The 15,891-nt window shown below is 41.9% G+C and overlaps 1 protein-coding gene across 4 annotated transcripts in view; it reads left to right on the top strand.

Moving 5' to 3' along the window:
- The window catches only part of COP1 (COP1 E3 ubiquitin ligase), a 105,495-nt gene that overhangs the window by 41,299 nt on the left and 48,305 nt on the right, over nucleotides 1–15,891 (top strand). For 3 of the 4 annotated variants that reach the window (XM_053391244.1, XM_053391243.1, XM_053391245.1), the window contains exons 12-13: nucleotides 373–516; nucleotides 13,949–14,057. In XM_053391244.1, coding sequence (XP_053247219.1) covers nucleotides 373–516; nucleotides 13,949–14,057 — 253 coding nt within the window. The remainder of the gene's footprint in view (nucleotides 1–372; nucleotides 517–13,948; nucleotides 14,058–15,891) is intronic. The other variant, XM_053391247.1, reaches the window with a different exon arrangement.

Raw genomic sequence — 15,891 nt, 5'->3', positions numbered from 1 at the left:
ATTTGATATAATGCTGAAGAGCAGACAAAGTCAGAATAACATTGCCTTTTCCTCCACCATTTCCCCCCACTCCCTTTTTTTTTTTACTCAAGGCATCTTCTTGTTTATTTCTCCATTGGTTAAACATCCTTCAACATTTTTAAATAATTGTATTTACATTTAGGGAGGGGTTTGCTAGTTAATGGTATAGGTGAGAGGAGGTTTCGGCGAACATAGGAGATATAAGGTTTGTTGTCTTTTTAAATGATGCCAATGTTGAAAGTGTTTTATTGTTCTGATAAATTTAAATGAAATAATAATAATAAGCTAGGAATATGCTTTGTTTGGTATGTGTCTTACGCTTTTCTTTCTGGTTGCATTTTTGTTTCTTAGTATTGAGTTTGATCGAGACTGTGACTATTTTGCTATTGCTGGGGTGACAAAGAAGATTAAAGTCTATGAATATGGCACAGTCATCCAGGATGCAGTTGATATTCATTATCCTGAGAATGAAATGACCTGTAATTCCAAAATCAGGTATGTGTTTGTTGCCTCTTGACTGTGATTTGGAAAGTAGGGATAGTTCATATATGGTAATATAACCACCTCCAACCCATATTTCTGATTGCATGTCATTATTCCCGATAAGCACCTATCCTGATAAGCACCTAACTGACTAAGGTCAGTTTGTTGTTGTTGGAATTAGCCTGTGTCCTAGGTAACTAAGTGAAAAGCATGGAATCCTTTACTTCCAAAAACGGGCACTCATTTCCATGTTGGTAACATTACTACAGTTTTATTATGAGGAATATAACTCCCACAATAATATTAAAATATTAAAAGCATTGCAGGTAATCTTGAAGAAATGAAGAGAGGTTGTTTAAAACCCTGTTGAAAAACTTGGCCCCTTACGGAAACCGGAAATGGTGCACCTGATTTGAGACCTGCCTATTTGCCATCCTTGTAGGATAATCAAAGTATTGTTTTACTGTGTTCTTCATTGGGAAGCTGTACCTGTCTCTATTTTTGTGCATCATAATGCATATTTTTCTGCTTTTTGAGAAACTGCATTTTATACCTTTGTAAACATACGCCAGTCTCTTACCTGTACAAATTTGGTCAATCTACAATAACATTTACTTTTGAAAAACCAATCCATAATTGAGATTCCTGCACAGTACTTGATTGTCCAAGTCCTTGAGCAATTATTTGCAGATCAGAAACCATGCATGGTTGGCTAACAACTGGGGGAAGTGCACAGCACAGTGGTGAGAAGTGACTAATTAGTTTTAGGCCAAGAGGGTTGCATGCTGGCCATAGGTGGATCAGATCCAGGATAGGTGGAACCAAAGACAAAAGTTTTCTGATTAGGAATAGAGACTGTCTGACTTCAATTTCCAACATGGCTACTCAAAAGGAAGCCCATTGAGTTTGATAGGGTTACTCTCAAGCATACAGAGCCCCCCCTCCATTATAACATACTTAAACCCCTCAAACTATTTAGGGTTCAGTTACTGCTAAAATCTTTACTAAGGCAAAATGCAGGGCTTACACAATCCCTTATTTATGTTGGCTGCCTTGGCTGTGAGCCCATTTCCTAACGCAATTCAGGGTGTGTGGGTTATTACCTTTTAAAGCTCTGAACAGCTTCAGACCAAGCTCCTTAACAGACTGTTTCCTCTTGCATGAATTTGTCCACCTTTTAAGATAGCTGCTGTCTCCTCTTGTGTGTTTTGCTGCCTTCTGAGACATGATTGGTAGCAATGCATCAAAGGATTCTCCATGGTTGTGCCATATCTGTAGAAGTCCCTGCCTCAAGAGTTTAGGTTATCTTCCTCTTTATTTGTGTTCCAGGATTGAAGACCCTTCTAAGAAAACAAGCTTTTGATTCCACTGTTGCTAAATTCAATTTATTGATTGTTAGGTATGGCCCCTTTCCGTTCTTGTTCCATGATGCTGCTTAGTCTGGTAACTGTATTTTTAGTGATGAGGTATTGTTAATTTTGATGTTAGTTTGATATTTTGTAAGCTGCTTTTATGAGACTCATTTTTTGGGAGGTGGGAAGTAAGGTGTGTATGTGTATATATATATATAAGCAACTTCAAAGTAAAATCCCTTTTCTGATTTTAATGGGCTACATTTGGCAGAAGCCTACTAAATTATTCTCAGACTGTGGATAAGGGGGTGTCATACAAAAAAAGTTCTGATTGATAATTTTTATCAGATAAAATAATAACTTTTCCAATTGTTCTGAAGTTAAATAGAAATATTTAACTTGTGGTACCTCGGGTTACAAACACTTCGGGTTTCAAACTCTGGTAACCCAGAAGTAGGTACCTTGGGTTGCGAACTTTGCCCCAGGATGAGAACAGAAATTGCGCAGCGGCAGCAGTTGGAGGCCCCATTAGTGAAAGCGCGCCTCAGGTTAAGAACGGTTTCGGGTTAAGAACAGAACCTCTGGAACGAATTAAGTTTGTAACCTGAGGTACCACTGTAGGGGGAAACACATTTAAAAGCTAAGGAAAATCAGGAGGGCATAAACAAAAAGGAGGGAAGGAATTCTGATGAGATGGAACAATGGGGCAACCAGGTGTTAGGGCAGGCATCGCAAACTTGGCCCTCCAGATGTTTTGAGACTACAATTCCCATCATCCCTGACCACTGGTCCTCTTAGCTAGGGATGATGGGAGTTGTAGTCCCAAAACATCTGGAGGGCCGAGTTTGCCTATGCCTGTGTTAGGGACTACAGGTTGCTTACCTCTGCGTAGACCCTGGGTAATGCTACAGCGATACCAAACTTTTTACAACCTTCTAATAGTTCCAAGGTAAGTCAAAGCAATTGAAATGAATGGTAAGACAGCTTACATTCTTTGGCGAGCAGAAGGATGCAAGCACTAGGGCACTAGTGCTTGCATCCTTCTGCTCGCCAAAGAATGTAAGCTAAACAAAGTTTTGTACCCTCCCCTGCTCGAGAGAAACAGCCTGCATACCTTGAAAGTACCTTTTATTTATTTTATTTAAATGGTTTACATACACTTAAACTACAATCATCTTTAAGCAGAAAAGGGTAAAAATAATTTAAAACTTAGATGCTTGCTGACATACAAAGCTGGTGCCAGAAGTTTAACTGAGGGGGCCTGCAATACTGAATGCAAGGCTCATGGTTGATGCAAGCTGTGCCTTCCGCCCATGGGGTACCACTAACATTGACTCACTGAAGAGCTCAGTGTTTGAGCAGATATAGAAAGGATTAGGCAATCCTTGAGATATTCTGGACCTGAATCATTAAGGATCTTGTAAAGTAACACAAGAACCTTGAACCTGGCCCAACTGTGTATGGGCCGCCAGTGGAACCTTTTGAGCACTGAAGTTATGTGCTGGTGATAGTCTGTCCCCATCAACAGCAGCATTTTGCACCAACTGGAGCCTCCAGACCAGCCCCAAGGGTAGCCCCACATAGAGCACATTGTAATCTAGTCTTGAGGTTACCAGTACATGAATCACTGGGGCCAGACTGTCCCTGTCCCAGAATAGACATGGTTCACATACCAGCCATAACTGGTAAAAGGAAGTGTTAGGTCAGGTGGGGCAAGTGGGCATGGCTTTGGGGGAAACAGCCTTGGAGTCAAATTAGGACCGTATTAGTTTCAACTGGAGTAAAACATTTATTATTATTATTATTATTATTATTATTATTATTTAAAATTTGTAATCTCATTTATTTTTAGATTCTGTTTACATGATATTAAAATGTGACAAGTGGTGATTAGGCAAATGTAGTGCACCTGCTAAAGAATTAAATTGGTCCTATTTATTAGCATTAGAATAGAACAGAGCATGTTTTCTAAGCTAAATGGTACTTTTAACACAAAAGTAGCTTGTATCTTTTGGCTCATAGTGTTGATTTAATGCAAGCTGTTCAGTATGCTCTTTGGGGAAATGTGGCTTCTGGTTTTTTGTTTTTCATGTTACAAACACTTTTAGTTAGCTGAAAGTTGACAAAGATCAGTAAACAGGAAGGAGACTGTTTCAGTCTTGTGATAATTTGATTTGAATTAAAAACAGTATTAAAGGTTTATGGTGTGTGAAGAGACTTGAATAGATGTTAACGGACCACTTAGTGATTACAAAGTACAATATTCAATTTGGATGTTTTTTAATTTCACCTGAGCAGTCTGTGTCTCAACAATGAAACTGCGTGAAAGGATGCCAACACACTGTTCTCAAGGGCCTGACATTTCTCTCATATTTGTGCCCTGCGCCTGCCCCCCCCCCCCGCCTCACCTGCTCTGAGGTCTCCAGCTGCTCTGTCTTGCTGGAGTGCTGTTCCTCATGATACAGTCTGGGGGGAGAGAACTATTTTGCCATTTCCCCCCCTTCTTCTTTTCCTGCTGATCTAGTTGGAGAGATGGGAAATAGTGTACTTAGGAACTGCTATCACTATTTGAATATATGAAGCTGCCTTTCTGAAGTCAGACCACTGGTCTGTTTTGCTTGTATTATGTACTGTCAGTGACATCAAGATTACAACTGGAAGTCTGTTCCTAGAGAACCAAGCTATGACCTCCCCGTTACAATTGCTTGCTTCATAGCTCATCCAGCAATTTCTTCTTGCCTTTGCCAAAGTTCTGGGGACTTTTTAGTTATTTAAAACTTTTCTCTACCCCTCTTCAGATATTAAGTAAGAGAACCACTTCTAAAAATTAACACACACCCCCCCATTTGAACCTTGATGGTCCAAACTGTCTGTTGTAATTTATTTACATAAATGTAATTGGGTCTTCAAGTATTCCTGCCACAAACCTTTCCTATTGTAGTTGGAGACAGGCAAGAAGCTAAATATATGTTCAGATACTTTATACTCACTAATTCGCGTAACATGTTTAATTAACAGTACACATTCAAATGCTTTGCTAGAAAAAAGATAGTATTTTGTAATTGACATTGGCAGTTGTATATGCCATGAACCCCAACTCGTCCCAGCAACCATTGTGGCTATTATGGGACTTCCAAAATCTGGTCTACAAGTTTTGATTAGGTAGTCTTTGGTGTGTGTCCTTTAAATATATTGATTTTTAAATGTATTTACTTATTTGTATTTTATTGTATTAGAATTAGAATTTCCAAATGGTCTGTGGAGTAAAAAGGTTTGGGAACCATTGTATTGCTTGCTTGTGTTATACAAGCAAGCAATACAATTATACAAAGTCCTTCCATTTCCTTTACCTGTTCTCTAGAATGCTGAAGTGTCATGATATGTTTGCAAACATTCTAGGTCTTAATAATAAAAGTGTAAAGGAATACTGGCAAACAGTTGTAAGAGAAGCAGTCTGACACCGCCATTTTCAAAATAAAGCCCTCTTGCTTGGTCTGGCCTCCTCTCCATGGTTGCCCTGATGCCCTCCTCCATCTCCAGGGCATCCACATCTACCCACCCCTGGACAATCTCTTCATCCAGTCTCCAACATGGGAAGAAGCACTGCAGCATCTGACCAGCATTATAGCAGCCCTGGAAGCTCATAGCTTTGTAATCTACTGAGAGAAGAGTCAACTTATTCCAATGTGTCAACTGGTTTACTTCAGTGTCTTCACATACCAGAGGCTGATCTCCCTCTCTCCAGAGCACATCATAAAGATGAAAGCTACTTTTCCCCTGCAAGAGGGTGAACATCAAGCTGATGTAATGGAACCTAGGGCTATCCATGTTGGCATCTCAAATAACCCCATTGGCCAAGCATCATGCTCAACTACTCCACGGCGCCCTTCTACCTCACCAGTGGTCCATCATGCACAACAAGCAACTACACATCAATGGAACCTCACAGGACAGGGCAGTCTGCGTGTGTCAGTGAAATCGCATATATTTGAAACACCATTGGAAAAGCCTGCAAACACCCTCTAAACCTCTGGAAACCCTTGAAAAGGTTTTTAAAAGGCCAGTTTGCAAAGTCAGGCAAAAAGATATCACCAAGGGCAACTGTTCCACAATAAGGAGTATAAACAAGCAAACTAATAAATCACAGACGTAGTCTTTTTCTTTACAATCACTGGTGTATTTGATAGAAGCAACATCAACTCGCGAGTCAACACCCAGACACTGTTTCGGTACAGTCAGTGTTTCTTCCCACAAAGGGGCTTAATCATCGAGCTGTACAATGAAGACTAAGCATTATACAATCAATAGCTTAGAGAAATGGACAAATCTGTCCCTCTACGCATATCTCCCAAGGGAAGAACAGAAAAGGGCTCTCCAGCCTTCTATTTGTTAGTTTTCTTTGACAGTCCGGCGGCAGTGGTGGCTCTGTCTTCCTCATTGCTGGAGGGTGATGTGGAAACAGCAACAAGGGAAATAGACCGGTACCCCCAAGTGCTTGGCCGTGGGTCAGAAGCACTTGCTGGTGCTGGTGTCCTGTGGAGGAACATGGTGATAGGCAGCTGGCGCTTTTTCCTCTTCAGCTGGTCAAACATCTCTGTATGGCTCCAAGCTGTCCATAAACACATGCTGGATCTTTAGGCTGCCAGAGCATTTCTCCTGTTGTTGACTACCAGGTTGAGCCAGAACCAAACCCAATGATTTTTTATTCCAATATAAATCCATTCTTCAGGTAAGTATCAGTTGTACTAACTTGAGCATTTCCCCATAATTATATTTCTGTAGTAGAAAAGCTGTAGCCTGTTGAATTTCTCACTGCTGTATAGCTATTAAACGCATAAAAACTCTTCCGCCCAGTGTCAACCCTAAACCACTAAATGGGAGGAGAAAACAGAAGCTTCCTTTTGCCAGTTGTCCAAACAACTCATTTATCAGTTCACTCATTGGCTAAAAACACTTAACAGGCAGGAGCATCCAGTCTGACTCATTTCACAGAAATTGCTCAGAAGGGCAGCTGCACATTGTGCTGCATAACTTTCTTCTGGAGGGATCTAGAGACGTACTTTTGTTAAAAATGCAAGGTCAGAATATGGGGCTTTGGTGGAGATGCCAGTGAAGGGCTTCACAGACGCCCTGGCTGAGTTGGCATGCTCCCGCACTCTTCCATGCTATTCTACTCTTATTCTTGGTGATACAGTGGTACCTCGGGTTAAGTACTTAATTCGTTCAGAGGTCTGTTCTTAACCTGAAACTGTTCTTAACCTGAAACACTACTTTAGCTAATGGGGCCTCCTGCTGCTGCGCACCGCCGGAGCACGATTTCTGTTCTCATCCTGAAGCAAAGTTCTTAACCTGAAGCACTATTTCTGGGTTAGCGGAGTCTGTAACCTGAAGCATATTTAACCTGAAGCGTATGTAACCTGAGGTACCACTGTATAGTGATGAAAGCAATAACTGGGTCTGGCGGCATACAAAATCAATATTGGCAAAGTATAGTTCTGGACTACACTTGCCACAGCAGAAAGCTATTATTGCTCACATGCTATTGGTAAGAAAACAAACACCAGACTGCTTTGTTCTCCTGAATAGCTAAGTATAATGACCACAGAAATCAACTGAAAGTTAGTGTTTAGCAATCCTGTGTATTGCCCTTTGGCACGCTTCCTTACCCATTATATTCTTTAAAACTTGCTCCTTCTTTCATGGAAGGAACACTCTGTACACTGCTATAAAAATATCTGTGTTCATCTTGGTGGAGCCCTAACCTCTTAAAGAGTTTCATTTATCGCTGCTAGTGAACCACATTATAAGATAAATTTATTGTCATTGTCCATATATACACAGTATACACAACAACGAAAATCAAACACCCACCCAAAGACCGGGTTCACATACACATTTGCACGTATCTCCAACATTCTCATCCTATTCAGACATAATCTATAAAACATAACATAATCCAGAATATAACATAACCTATTTAAGGCATAACATAACCTAAAACCTATCTCATTCCTTCCTACTTCCTGCTTGCTATTTCTTGCAACTGGCCCTAAGATCATTATTTAGTGCAATCAGAGCTCTTGGATAGAAACTATTCAGAAGGCGTGTGGTTCGTGTTTTCATTGTCCTATATCTTCTGCCCGAAGGCAACAGTTCAAAGAAGTTGTGAGCAGGATGGGTGGGATCTCTCAGGATATTGTGTGACTTCTTCAAAGTGCGAGACGTGAAGATCTCATCCAGGGTTGGTAGTTGGAGCCCAATAACATTCTGGGCAATTTTAATTATTCTCTGTAAAGCTTTTTTATCCGTTTCAGAGCTGCTCCCATACCACGATAATACACTATAGGTTAAGACACTCTCAATGGTACTGTGATAATAGGACAGAAGTAGGTGCTGAGATAGATTCAGTCCCCTGAGCATTCTCAGGAAATACAACCTCCCCTGCACCTTCCTCACAACCATATTAATATTTGCAGTCCATGAGAGGTCCTCAGAGATATAAATGCCCAGGTATTTAAAACTACCAACCCTCTCCACCTCCTCGCCATTTATGTGCAATGGTAAAAATACACTTTTCTTTCTCCTAAAGTCAATTATGAGTTCTTTGGTTTTTTTGGTGTTAAGCATAAGATTGTTTTCTTTACACCATTGAATTAACCCCTGTACTTCTTTCCTATAAGCAGTCTCATTGTTCTCACTAATGAGCCCCACCACCGTTGTATCATCCGCAAATTTGATGATTGTGTTGGACTTATACAGTGGGGTGCAATCAAATGTGTACAGGGAATAGAGAAAGGGACTTAGCACACATCCCTGAGGGGCTCCTGTGCTTAACACTAGAGTAGAAGAATAGTGAGGTCCCATTCTCACTGTCTGCGGCCTATCAGTCAGGAAATTCCTTACCCACAGACAGATCTTCTGATGTATACCCAAGTTGGTCATTTTAAGAAATAACCTGTCTGGCAGAATTGTATTGAAGGCAGAACTGTAGTCCACAAACAACAGCCTTGCGTAGGTTCCCTGTCGTTCTAGATGACTCAGTACAGTATGGACAGCGATGGAAATAGCATCATCAGTAGATCTGTTTCTTCTGTATGCAAACTGGAACGGGTCTAGAGTGGATGGAAGACCAGCCTTAATATGATCTAGCACCAATCTCTCAAAACATTTCATAACGACAGATGTTAGAGCTATTGGTCTATAGTCATTGAGAGATACCACCACTGACTGCTTGGGGACTGGCACTATAATCGATGTCTTCAGGCAGGTAGGGACAGAACCCTGCAACAGGGATAGGTTAAAAATGTCCGTAAATACCCCAGCTAATTCTGCAGCGCAGTCCCTAATAACCCGTCCCGTGATTCCATCCGGTCCAGCTGCCTTCCTAATGTTAATGCTCCGAAAGGCACGTTGTACGTCAGAGGTCTGTAATAAAAATGGTTGTCTATCAGTAGTGGTTTCTGATGATGTGCTAGTAGCCAATGCTGTAGTGACGGTAGTTCCAGTTCCCACCTCAAAGCGACTAAAAAATTGATTCAGTTGATCAGCCAGGTGCGCACTGCTACTGGCCAGTTCGTTTTTAATATTTTGCCCTGTAATTTGTCGCAGGCCTTGCCATACTCGACGAGGGTCGGAGCTTTCAAAATGTTTTTCAATCCTCCGGCAGTACATAGCTTTGGCGTTCCTAATGCCCTTTTTCAATTTGGCTCTGGCTTCTCTATACTGTTGCACATCACCAGAGTGAAAAGCAGCATTTCTTGCCTTTAGCAGAAGATACACATCCCTGTTTAGCCAGGGCTTGTTGTTAGGGAACACCCGTATTTGTTTGATGGTAGTGACAACATCAATGCAGCTTTTAACGTAGAACAGTACTGTTGAAGCGTATGTATCCACATTATTCTCCACAAAAAGCGACCACTCGGTGCTCCGAAAGCAATCTTGAAGTTGCTCAGATGCACCTACTGGCCACACTCGTATCTCTCTAGTTGATGGTCTGATTCTGCATACGAGAGGTCTATATGATGGTATCATAAGTAGAGATATGTGGTCTGACTGCCCCAAATTGGGCAAGGGCTTGGTCTTGTATCCATGCATGATGTTACTATATACTCGGTCCAGGGTATTTCCCCCCCTAGTGGGACAATCAACATACTGGTGGAACTTAGGAAGCACAGTCCTTAAATCGGCTCGATTAAAATCACCAGCAACCACAAATGCTCCATCCGGGTAGGCCCGCTGCTGTTTGCTAATAGCAGTTAGCAGGTGGCCCATAGCTGTAGTAGTGTTTGCATCGGGAGGTATATACACCGCTGTTATTATAACAACATTAAACTCACGTGGCAAATAAAAAGGGCGGCACTTCACCACTAGGTACTCCAAGTCAGGAGAGCAATGCGTGTCCATTTGTTTGATGTCCGAGCTCCAGTTGTTATTTATATAAACGCAAATTCCTCCTCCTCTGCTCTTCCCGGATTCAGCGGTTCTATCCGCTCTAATTACTGAGCGTCCTTCTAGCTGCAGAAGTCCCTGTGGAAAGGAGGGATCCAGCCACGTCTCTAAAAGGACCATAACACAGCAGTCCCGGATACTTTTCTGCCGAGAGGTAATAAGCTCCAACTCCTCTACCTTGTTAGGCAAGGATCTCACATTTGATACAAGGAGACTTGGCAATGCAGGCTTGTGGGGATTTTTACCTAGCCTCACTCGTAATCCAGCCCTGCAACCCCTCTTCTGCTTACGCCCTCTCCGTTTTCTTTTCTTTCTGGCAAGGAGAGCAAGGGGAGTATCCCAAGAATGTGCAAGATATGGAGGCTCTCTGATAAGCTCAGCTGGAATGTTATAGGTTGAGACCTCCTGGCTGCAACCTTCTCCTCTGCCGATACTTAAGAGCTCTTGACGACTATAAATTTCTTGTGCCTGAATATTTACAGTCCATAGCAGCAGTAAGTTCACAAATAAAAATAAAACACAAATCGGATACCGGTCTTCAGAGTGCCGAGCCGCTGCAAGTGCTTGCGCCGCCATCTTGCCCCACCTCTGAACTGCTTTATAGCTCCATACACTTTCACTTGCAACATGTATTGGAAAACTGTTACATGAACTAGGTCTCAGAAGGCCTATACATTTGGATACAGCAAGGCAACAAACATAGTTAATATCTTGGCTTGGCTTAGAAAAAGCATTATAATGAATTTAAAGCTATAATTCTCAATTTTGTGTCAGACACCTGACCGTTATCTAAAGAGAGACAGTTACTATAGCCAGAAGTCAGGATATGAAATTTGGGAGGGCACAATACAAAAGCCTGGGTTGCTGTCTCCTGTGCTATCCACAAAGCTTCTCTTGAAATGTCAGCAGTCCCCCTGGCACATTCCGGGCTCTGTCATAAGAGTGCTGTGATAGGGAGAAATTGTCCCAAATTCGAGAAGGAACTAGGAGCAAACATTGAACCACAAAAGTAACTCTCTTTCTTCACAACTCTCTGCCTTGAGGACATAAAGCACTGCCTCATTCACAAGTCTTTTCTTGTTGTTTTTCAACGTTGTACAACATTGGTGGACACAGTACTCCAGATGAGGACTGACTCGTGCTAAATACTTGGAAACTTAAGTGTAGCTTAAAACCACATTAGCCTTTTTTTGCAGCCACATTGATCCAGTAGCTCATATAGCTTAAGGCTATCTGCTCTGGTTGACTGTGCCTGAGATTGTTTTAACTGGAGATACAGTGAATTGAATTTGAGAACTTCAGCATGCAAAACATATGGCTTCCTGCTGAGCTATGGTCCCTCCTACAACAAATTTTCTATACTGCACTCATAGTACATGAATCATTAGGCTAACTCTCAAAATAATTGACACTTTGAGAGCTGTGTGCAGAGGTCCCACAAATAGAATGTATGGTTCTTACCTGGCTTAAGTTTGCCTGTCTTGTGTGCACCTGAAACTATTAATCTATTTAAGGCTAAATTCAGCCTATTCCAGCAGTTTTGAAAAATGACAGAGACCTGAAATCAATCTCTTAAACATAAAGATAACCAGGCTACTGTATTGGCTCTTGTACACACAAGATGGATTCTCCCTCCCCCTTTAATTGACAGGCAAGATATAATTGTATCTGCACATTGTTAGGTTATTAAGGGCAATCTGCTTCATTTATCCTCCAATGGTGCATTAGTCACTGGGGGAACCAAAATGTGTAGTGCTCAAGACCTTTACCAGCAATGTCCCCACATCCTCTCTGTACCTGAAGTGGCCTCTGATGGTTGTTAACATGGCTAGGAGTTTCTGATTTCTAAGCCCACTGTCAGTTTAGATCTGTTCATTATTTCAAAAGCCAATGTTACTCATTTTTTGTTCTCCCAAAATTCAGTAGATGTTTCCATAGGTCTTGGAAACTCATCCCACCTTCTTCTTGTCCCATCCCTTAGGAGAAGGTGAATGGGGATGGGGGTAAGGAAGAGAGATTGTTTTCATGTCTTCCAGTTCTGTGTGGACCAATGGATGCATTACTGAGGCCTACATGGCTCCCTTACATTTGATGGGTATTTTATAATATTGAACCACTGGTTCAGCAAAGCTTGCTTTTGGCTGTAGCGTTTTTCAAGCTGTTCTTTGTGATCCGGTTGCTGGTTCCTGTAGGGTGATCAAGAGCCTCATTTTAATCATCCCACCCTAGGTGGTGACTGCTACTGTAAAATTCAATATTGAGAGGAAACATGTGTAAGGAGGAGAGAATGAAGAACTTCATCTGAAGATACCACCCTAGTCTATTCTGCTGGAATAATGAATCATTGAAGCTTGCAGGCACACACCTGCTTGGGGAAATGGGGATACTGACTTGGGAGGTGCTAATCAGTATAGTTTCCCCCTCAAAATAGTTTGGGTTATTGATCTCCTGTGTCCACTGAGACACATTGCTTTAATACAGTTACAATTTTGCTGTTAGGAAATGAAATATATCTTGATAGCGCATACTATTTGGAAACTACTCAGCATGTGAAGGAAAGAGACTTGGCTTCAGCCTCTAGATTTCTGCTACATGTCTGTCCTCTCATCCCACAGAGAGGGGGTGGCCCATTGAGGAATGGCACTTGCAATAGAAGAAAAAAGACTTGTAGGAAAGACCCTGCCCTCTATTTTGTGATTTAAAAGTTCAAAAGACACTCTGTGCTTACACTTTATTAAACAATTTTATTGGAAAGAGTAAAACGGAAGGATTATGGAAGATCTTCATTATAGTTATAAAGATCTTTATTACTTGCTGTACTTGGTATTGCAGTGCTGCATTGATTTTACTGTGCTGCCCAATGAAGAACTGAAATGTCATCTTTGCTTTTCCTTGTTTTATTGTATTTAAATTACGCTGACCCACACCTTACCTGTACATTCAATTTTATTTCCCCTACTCTTTAAATGTCTCTATTCTGAAATCTCAGATACTGATAATACAAGATCATATGACATATAGTTTCCTGTCATATGGATAAATAACAGGTGACTCTGGTTAGTGGGGTCTGGCAGTTGGCAATAGGAACAAGCTTATAGGTAGAGAGCAAGGATCAGTGTCTTGCTGAGATGCTGGACCTTGCCAGATCATGGACAGTTTTATGAACAGCAGTCCCCTTTTAAAAATGAGCTGCAAACTAAACTGTCTCCCCATGCAGACCCTGGGGGTGATTGTATGCCTTTCATTCCAGCAGTATGGCGTTGTTACCTCAGACAGATTTATGAGAGTGAACAGGGTTTTTTCAGCAGTTCCGTTTAATGCACCAAAAAGTAATCTCTGTGTTTTTTTGATAAGGAAAGAAAAGCTTCAGCTTCAGTTTCTGTTGTTTATTACAATAAAGTTAAATGGAACTCACTGTTTAGTTATAGCTTTATGTCTTCTTGAATTTAGACTGTAATTGGCCTAAAGAAGAATTTGGAATATAGAATGATCAGCACATAAGTAGTGAAAATTGCCTTAAGTAGGCAACAGTTGTTTTTGATAAATAAAGTACCCTGAGCTCTTGGAATACTTATTTTGTCATGCACACAGTTGTAGCTTAAAGGAAGATGCTTTCTTATGCGGGGATTATTTCTCTCTTACAGCTGTATCAGCTGGAGTAGTTACCACAAAAACCTGTTGGCCAGCAGTGACTATGAAGGTACCGTCATCTTGTGGGATGGGTTCACAGGGCAACGTTCAAAAGTCTACCAGGTAAAGAAATTCTGTGTTTTGATTCCGAAAAACAGTAGTTACCGTCAGCTAATGCAAGTTTCTTGCTAAAGAAGGATCTAGTCATTTTCTTTTTCATTTCAACTTTGTCAACATTTATTTGTAAATGCTGCTGAAGTCAATAATAATTTGTGGGTCTAAAAATAATGAGCAAGAGGTGAAGTTAGTGAAAAAGGCAGTGTAGTTCCATTGTTTTCTATAGTCCTTCCTGTCTTAGAAGTGGCTAAGACCATAGTGATTAAAAACTCTTGATCTTCTATGGTTGCAGGTTACTTTGACAATGCATGACAAATATGCATATAAGGGCCTTTCCCCTCTAAGTCTCTGAGAAAACTCTTCTGCATGCAGAAGTTCTGAGCACTAGACTTTCTGCAGGTGCAGGGAGCTGTTGGACTGGGTTAACTAAAAGCAGATGTAGAATTATATGGTGCTGTGAGCCTCTTAACATCTGATCTCAGGAAAATTTGATACAATAGCTTGTTTTGTGGTTTTCATTATATATCATATGATAAATGTCAGAATAGTAGATACTTAGAGGCAAAAGGGAGGGACGCGGGTGGCGCTGTGGGTAAAACCTCAGCGCCTAGGATTTGCCAATCGCATGGTCGGCGGTTCGAATCCCCGTGGCGGGGTGCGCTCCCGTCGTTCGGTCCCAGCGCCTGCCAACCTAGCAGTTCGAAAGCACCCCCGGGTGCAAGTAGATAAATAGGGACCGCTTACCAGCGGGAAGGTAAACGGCGTTCCGTGTGCTGCGCTGGCTCGCCAGATGCAGCTTGTCACGCTGGCCACATGACCCGGAAGTGTCTGCGGACAGCGCTGGCTCCCGGCCTATAGAGTGAGATGAGCGCACAACCCTAGAGTCTGGCAAGACTGGCCCGTACGGGCAGGGGTACCTTTACCTTTACCTTACAGGCAAAAAAATAAAAACCAGAGTCTCTTTCCTCTCTATCCCTCCCCCCCCCCAGTAGAAAATCAAATGCCTTTAGTAAATTACTATTCTGCTATTAATGATGGGGGATAGAGGGTGACATTTCTCCTGGCCCTGGGGTAAGGGCCAAAAACTAGCCTCATAATTCAGTCATTTCAAACATTTACCAGAAGACCACCATGGGTTTTCAACAAATGACTATTAGTACCTTTCTGTCATTTACCAATATAGGGGAGAGAAATGGGGAAGTAATTTGGGGGGGGGTGTGGACATTTTCATCCATATATTAAGACTTCTCTGAAGCAATTGCAGATAAGCTAGTTCATGTGTTCCAGTGAATAAATGGCTAGTAGATAACCTGCAAATAATGCATGAATGTAGGAGCAGGAGATGCAGCTAGGGGCAGGTGAGTGTGCTTGGAGTAGATCAGGAGTGCAGAACCTTTTTCAACCTGAGGGCCACGATCCAGGTGGCTGCATGGCAGCAAAGGGTGGGTTGGGGGTGGGGGGGAATGGCTGGAGTTACAGCTGTGACTCTTAACCCATGGCCAGTAGGACTACATTGCAGCCACACCAAAGTCAGCGGTTTCTACACAGGCTCTCCATCCAGGCAAGCAAGGTTGCATTATAACCAGGCCAAAGCACTCAAGAAGTGCTTCAAGTGGTTCCGGGGTGTGTACTGGGCAGGAGGTGTGGCCTTGTGAGAGTCCCAAGGGCCATACAGAGAGGGTTGCATTCATTTCCTGAGCATCTCTGGAGTAGGCGTATAATATAACTGCTTGAAATGCCTGCCTGGAGTGCTTACTTTTGAGTAGATGTGCTTTTGGGTAAGATTCCAACTTGGTGGGCTACTGCAGACTCCTTTTTGGGCGAGAGGGGGACTTCCTTT

This window comes from Podarcis raffonei, chromosome 6 (assembly GCF_027172205.1).
Source record: "Podarcis raffonei isolate rPodRaf1 chromosome 6, rPodRaf1.pri, whole genome shotgun sequence".
NCBI classification, from domain to species: Eukaryota; Metazoa; Chordata; class Lepidosauria; order Squamata; family Lacertidae; genus Podarcis; species Podarcis raffonei.
The sequence above is the reverse complement of the archived record's forward strand: the minus strand, read 5'-3'. Positions and strand labels throughout refer to the sequence as shown.